General features: G+C 42.7%; 1 protein-coding gene across 1 annotated transcript in view; it reads right to left on the bottom strand.

The window, feature by feature from the left end:
- Nucleotides 1–1,542: 1,542 nt before the first annotated feature.
- The window catches only part of LOC104867510 (WD repeat-containing protein 87-like), a 19,446-nt gene continuing 13,974 nt past the window's right edge, over nt 1,543–7,014 (bottom strand). Inside the window, 2 exon segments of the mRNA XM_019208633.2 lie at nt 1,543–4,802; nt 5,190–6,992. Coding sequence (XP_019064178.1) covers nt 2,335–4,802; nt 5,190–6,992 — 4,271 coding nt within the window. The 3' untranslated portion in view covers nt 1,543–2,334.

The following is a 7,014-nucleotide window of genomic DNA, read 5'->3' as shown; positions in this document are numbered from 1 at the left end:
GATTTCTCTAAATCGTTAAATTGCCCGGTTTGGGCTTGAATTTGCAATCTTCCCACCTCAGCCTCCCTCCTAGGAATATACTCATAAGCATAAAACATGTGTACAGCTGGGCATGGTGGCACATGGCTGTGATTCAGCAATCTGGTAAGTTTAGGTAGGGAGATTTCAAGTTTGAGCCCAGCCTAGGCAATTTAGTGACTTAGAGCCTGTTTTAAAATAAAAAATAGAAAAGGGGCTGGGGCTATAGCCCTGGATTCAATTCCCAGTACAAAAAAAAAACAAAAAACAAAAAACCTTGAAAATATCTCTAAGACCTTAGTTTATGAAACCATGCTCTATCGAAAAATCCAAAATATGGAGAGAGCTATAGGACAACTAATTCTATAAGCTTAACAAACATATGGTGTAAAAAATAGGGGTAGGGATAGAAGAGTTGAAATAACGAAGAATAAATATTTTCAAGAATAAAAATGTCTTAACTAAGAAGCATAGTGATCAAATGCAGGGTATAAACCTGGATTGTCACAGCAAAGTACCTAGTTTCTGAGGCTCAATGCAGGGTCATCCATATTTTTTTCTGACTCGGATCACAACAGACAATTCACTTGGCTCTGTTTTTACCAGAGGAGCCACTGATACCCTGACTTTGGACTGACTCCTGTAATGGAAGGAAAAGAAAGCTATGAGGGTATTATTAGGTCAACTAACAAAATTGGAATATGGATGATCGATCCAACAAATGAATCAGCTAGGTATTGTTATTTTCTTCAGGGTCTTTCAAGCTTATTCATCTCATCTATGTTGTCAAATTTATGGGCATAAGTTTTTTTTATAGTAGTCTTATCTTTTTAAGTGTCTGTACGATCTGTAGTGATATCCCCTCTCATACCTGATATTTTTAGTGAACATTATCCCCTTTTGGTAGGTAAGTAAACAGAGGCCAAAAGGAGAAGTGATTCAAGTTAAGGCTACTGAAAAAGCTCGGATAGCTTTATGTTCATTTCCTGGCTGTCAGGTGAGTCATCCTTTTTGAGGGTTCCTGCTCCACACCCATAGCTCTCACATCATCCATGTGGCCTGACGTGTACTCTGACATGGAAGAGCCCCACTGCAGGGTCACAGCTCTCATTGCTCTTGAGATGAATCTAACTTCTCAGAATGTTCTGCTGTCCTCTATTCCCTGCTTTCTCCAAAAGAAAACACATCCAAAGATGCAAGGGTTAGAACAACAAAGTAGAGGATGTGGCAGAGAATGGGGAGCTGCAAAGATGGGTTCCTTACCAGAGGCAGTTGGAAGGCTCAGCTGCCCTAGAAAGAGGCAGTTCTGAAGAATCCATTGTAGGGAGAGAGCAAGGAGAGAACAGGATTACTGGCAGTGACAGCTTCCTCTACTTTACTACCCTTTTCCTTTTTTTTTTTTGCTGGTGGTGGTGGGGAGGTACCAGTGATTGAACTCAGGACCTTAGGCTTGTGAGACAGGTGCAGCATCATTGAGCTAAACCCCCAGTCCACTACCCTTTTTCCTTTAAATCTTATCTCTTGTTGGAAGGAAGGATCCTAAATAAATTTCTAGACAGCTGGGGGTCTATTTGAGCCTACAGCTAGGCTTCCTAATTCTTATTTCATCATTCTGTCAAACCCCACATCCCGGTGACAGTGAAAGCAATGAAAGACATAAGCTTCTCTTATTTTCTTTCTGCTTTAACCTCAAATGGGTTCACTCTTTAGTGGGATTCAGTGATGAACTCAACAGATGGTGCTGGCTCAAACTTGGTGAAGCTTTTTTCTTTACTCTAAGGATCTCAATATCCAACACAATTGCTATTTGAGACTCAAGTCATGCTTGGCAGTGATCAGGGAATTTGATTCCACAGAGGAAGAATGTTAGGTCTTCTGGTTCTTAAATCCATTCTCTTTCCACTTCTTATATTAATGCAAATATACATTAGTTTTGTGACAGTTGCTTTCCATTCTGTAGTTTTTTTGTTTTTGTTTTTGTTTTTTTTTTTTGCGGGGTTGGGGGAGTGATAGTGGGAGATAAGGAAGGAAGAGAACAAGGACAGATTCTTCAGGAACTCCACAGGTGAGTACCACTGGCTGCTGGACATTTTCCCACTCACAAAAGTATGTGTCTCTGGTGATCTTCCTAAAAAAAGTAACTTTGGGGAAAAGGAACACATCGAAGTGCTTGTTGCAAAAAAGAACCTCCTCTTTATTCCACATACAGAAACGGGTTTCTAGAGCTGGGTAAGGACAGGGCTTTGATCTGGTCCCTAAATGTCTATATTCTGATGAGCAGCCCTTTCTCCAGTTGAGAATGAAAAACCCTGACCTCTAGTCAGTCCCAAATTTGGGAGTGGTAGCAATGATGTCAGGAAATTGTTTGGTGAGGTGAGTATCAGCTTGGGGCAGGCTCTTCCAGGCAAGTTCCAAGATTCCATACTTGGCAATACCTACAGGAAGGGAGGTGTGCACGTTATTCTGTCCAGGGAGAGGTAGCACATCCTGGAACCCAAGAGTGCTTCTTGGGGTATGAGAGCCACCACAAACCAAGCAGTAGAACACCCGTTCCCCGGGTACTAGCTCAGTGGCATTCAGGGCCTCTTTGTAGATGATCTGTTTGGGTTGAGGCTCCTCTCTCAGTAGCAGATCTTGTAGCAGCCTCTGGATTCTGGGGGACTTGAGCTGGTACAAGTCCATGAGCTGATGGAACTGTTCCATCCAAGCAGCAGTGTCTTTGGCGTATCGCTGCTGGAGCATCCGCAAAACATGGTACAGTGCCACAAATGTCTCCCATGGAGGTGCCTTTTCCTTCTTTTGTGAGATAGGCTGTGTCTTCTTCTCCAATTTGGGCAGCTTGTCCTTACCCTTAAAAGCCCTAAGTTCCTTCTGAAACATAAGTGCCAGGGTTTGTTTGTCCACAGAGGCATGGGCACCTGTGAAAAGGTCTCTTGTGACAGGATAAAAATGTGTCTGCATTTCTCTGAGGGCATTGGATAACTGCTGTATCTGTGTACTCCTGAAAGGCTCGCCTAAAAGATGCCAATTTGTAGCATTTGGGTCTATAATCCTCTTGGAAGGTAATGAGGACTTTGGTGTAGGAACAATCAAAGGTTTTAGCCAACTTTCCTTTTCCTTTCCTTTTATAGGAGGAATCACTTTCAGGTGTTTCAGACCCATGGACTCCCCACTGGTCTTTGAGGCCCTTGTGCTTTGGGATTCCAGAGCCTGCATGTGATGGTGCACAATGGCTTCAAGCATGGCCGGACGTAGCCACTCTAAGTTTCCCTCTGAGGTCAGGTCTTTGAGGAGTTGACACAGTCTGTGAAAGCTATCTCTGGAAAGCTGTTCTCCAGCTTCCATCTCTTCTAGGAACTGGCGGATCCACTCTACATCTGAGAGGCTTACCTCTACCTCTGGATATTGTTTGTCAGCAAGGATCTGGGGAAGGGGTCGTTGTACTCTCCTTCGTTCTTTCAGAGCTGGATGATGCTGCTAAAACCTCTTCCATCTGGCATCTGGGAGTCTATGTAGGAATTTGTGAGCCTCTGTTGTTTTCCTAAATATGTCGGATGTGAATGATATCTTCATGTCCTGCTCTTGGGACACTAAAATTGTATCCAGAACATATAGAGGCATGGGTTTGTATTTCTCCAACAGTTCTCTTTCTTTATCCTTCAGTTTTAACTTTGAGGATGCCCTGTATGTCTGAAGTGCCATGGGTTTTCCTTCCAAGGATATTTGTTTAGCTGGCAGCAGCGTTTGTATCTTCCATCCCATATCCTTAGGTACTGAGATCATTTGTCTGGAAGGGCTTTTTAGAATGGAAAGCCATTTTATACCACTGCCTTTGACCCCAAAGGATCTTTCTCTAATAGAAGGGACCATTTCCCTTCCTTGCAGGTCCTTTCCTCTTTCTTCCTATAACTTAAATAGTTTTTCTTCTTTAAAGATGTCTTTTTCTTTGTCCTCTTCTATTGAGCTTCTCTCTTCTTCTGTCTCACTCAAATTTTCCAACTCTTCCTCACCCATGCTTTTTTCCTCTTTCTTGGGACCTTCATCCTCCTCTTCCACTTTCTTTTTCTTCTTCCTCTTCTCTTCCTTTTCCTTCTTCTCTTCCTTCTCCATCCTCTTCTTTTCCTTCTCTTCCTTCTTTTCCTCTTCCTCCTCCTCCTGCACCTCCATCTTTTTCTCTTCCTCTTTCTCCACCTTCATCTCACCCTCCTTCACCTCCATCTTTTTCTTTTCTTCCTCCTGTGCTGCCTCCTCTTCCTCCTGCTCTTCCTCCTCTTCCTCCTCTTTCTCTTCCTCTTTCTCCACCTTCATCTCACCCTCCTTCACCTCCATCTTTTTCTTTTCTTCCTCCTGTGCTGCCTCCTCTTCCTCCTGCTCTTCCTCATCTTCCTCCTCTTCCTCTTCCTCTTCCTCCTCTTCTTCGTCTTCCTCTTCTTCCACCTCCTCATCAGACAAACTGTCTTGCTCTACTTTTTCTAACAGGCTTTCTATTTCCTTAGAAGTGTTTTCTTCACTTTCCCTCTCATACACATTTATGTAGAACTTTCCCTTTAGGGTATCGATTTCTTTTGGCTGTTCTTTTTTCCTCCACTTCTGTTTAAAGAATGGGATTTTCTCTTCCTCCTCTATTTTTTCTTCCTCTTCCACAGCCTGTATGACTTCTCTCTGTTCCTTGGCCAGTCTACTTTCTTCCCCGGTCATTTTTTCCTCTTGATTTGTAATATTTCTCATTTTCTTGGCCAATTTTCTCTGCTCCCTGGCCAGTTTCTCTTCATCTGTGGCCAATTCTGATTCCTGCTCTGTGGGAGCCCGGCCGTGGCCCTGTAGGAGTTTGACATTTAAAAGGAAACTTCTTCACCTCTACACTCAAGGCATTGATACAATCTGTAACATTCTAGGACTCTGCTTGTTAAACTTTTTGCTGCAATGGAAGAAACTCAAAGAGACAGCCATAGATCTGATGTTATCAGTAAGAGTCAGGAAATTTGGTCTTTGAAAAACAATGATTTGGTGTTGTGTGCCCTTAAAAGCTTCCTGTTGCTGTGAACCTATAAAAGGAGCTCTTTCTGTGAAATAAATCAGACTTCTCTTTGTCTCCGCTCAGGCTTGAGTGTTCTTTCCTTTCTCAATCCTCACTCCCCGACTCAGGCATGTTAGTGTTGTGACGGCTGGACCGCCACACTGCTCAGAAAAATTCAACTCATTGATATCAAGTCTGCTCTGTTCCTTGCTCAGTCTGCTCTCCTTGACAATAAGTGACCGCTTTATCTTTGTCATCTTTATTTCTTCCTGGGTTATTTTCCTTTCATCGCTGACTAGTTTTTGAAGTACTTTCATGACACTGCTCTTTTTTGTTGGCTCCTTAAAAATGTCCTTCTTTTCTTTAACCAACTTACTTATAACTTTAGCTAACTTCCTTTCTTCTTTTGCATATACTCTCTGTTCAGTAGTAAATTCCAGTTTTCCTTTGGCAACATCCTTTTCCTCTGTGGCCAGAATCCTATCTTTATATTTTATTATCTTCTCCTCTAGTGACAATTTCTTCTTCATCACATCTATTTCTTGCTTAGTCAGTTTTGTCTTTCTTGAAGTTTCTTGAGTCCCTTCCTTGGAGAGAATTTCCATTACCTCAGCCAGTCTAATCTTCTTTTGGGCCAACATCTTCATTTCCATGTTCAATGATGTTTCTTTCTTAGCAATATCAAGCTCATCTCTGAGCAAGTTCCTTCCTTGGAACACTGCCTTCTTCTCCAAAGATAATTCCATTTTTTCCTGGGCCACTTTCTCCTGATTTTTAGCCAGAATTCCACCTGCTTGAACCAGTTTCTTCTCTATAGCATCCAGCTTCTCCTTCTTCTTGAGCACTATCTCCTTTTCCTGTTTCAGCTTCTCCTCTACCTGATCCAGGGTCTCCTTGTACGTACCCATTTTCTGCTTTACCTGAGCTAATCGCGCTCTCTCCTGGAGGAGTTCTTCTTTGACATGATGGAGATACTTTTTTCTTTGAGCCAGTTTTTCCTCTTCCTGAGCCAAATTCTTCCTTTTCTGAGCCAGATTCTCTTCCTTCTGGGCCAGCCTCTCCTTTTTCTGGGTGAATTCTTTCTTGTTCTGGACCAGTTTTTCCCTTTCCTGGGCCAGTTTCTCTTTTTTCTCTATCAGTTTCTGCCTTTTCTGAGCCAATCTTCTTGCTTCCCTGGGGTTTTTTTCCTTGTCCTGGGCCAGTTTCTCTTCTTCCTGCACCAGCAGCTCTTCTTCCTGGGCCAGTGCTTTCTCTTTCTTAGCCAGAGTCTCCTCTCGCCAAACCAGTATCTTCTCTTCCTGAGCCAGTTCCTCCTTTTCCTCAGCCAGTCTCTCTTCTTCCTGGTCCAGCTCAACTTCTTTTAAAGCCAGATCTTCCATGTTCCTTTCCAGTTCCTCAAGTTCCTGGGCCAAGTCATTTTCTTCCCATTCTAGCCTTTGCTCCTTTTGCTTCAGTGTTTCCCCTTTCTTGGCCAATAGCATTTGTACCTCAATAGTTTTCTCTTCTTTCTTTGCTAGTTTTTCTTCTTCTTGGGCAGTTTTCTCCAATTTCTTGGCCAGTTTCTTCCTTTTGTGGGCCAACTGCTCTGCTTTGTGGCTTAGCACCTCCTCTCTCTGGGCCAGTTTTTCCTCTTTCTTGGCAAACATACTCTTTTCCTGGTCCATTTTCTCATCTTTCAGGGAGAGTTTCACATATTCTTGGGCCAGTTTTTTCTCTTCCTGAGCCAACTTTCTCTCTTCTTGTGCAAGTTTCTCTTCTTCTTCTGCTAGTCTTTTCTCTTCTTTGGCTTGTTGTCTTTTATTTTGGGCTACTTTTCTCTGCTTCCTGATCTTTGTCTGCTCTTCCTGGATCTGTCTTTGCTCTTCTGTGACAAGCTCTTCTTCTTCTTCTTCTTCTTCTTCTTCTTCTTCTTCTTCTTCTTCTTCTTCTTCTTCTTCTTCTTCTTCTTCTTCTTCTTCTTCTTCTTCTTCTTCTTCTTC

This window comes from Fukomys damarensis, unplaced genomic scaffold (assembly GCF_012274545.1).
Source record: "Fukomys damarensis isolate Sample0158 unplaced genomic scaffold, DMR_v1.0_HiC HiC_scaffold_19, whole genome shotgun sequence".
NCBI classification, from domain to species: domain Eukaryota; kingdom Metazoa; phylum Chordata; class Mammalia; order Rodentia; family Bathyergidae; genus Fukomys; species Fukomys damarensis.
Note: the sequence above shows the minus strand (reverse complement) of the source record. Positions and strands in the feature narration are given on the sequence as shown.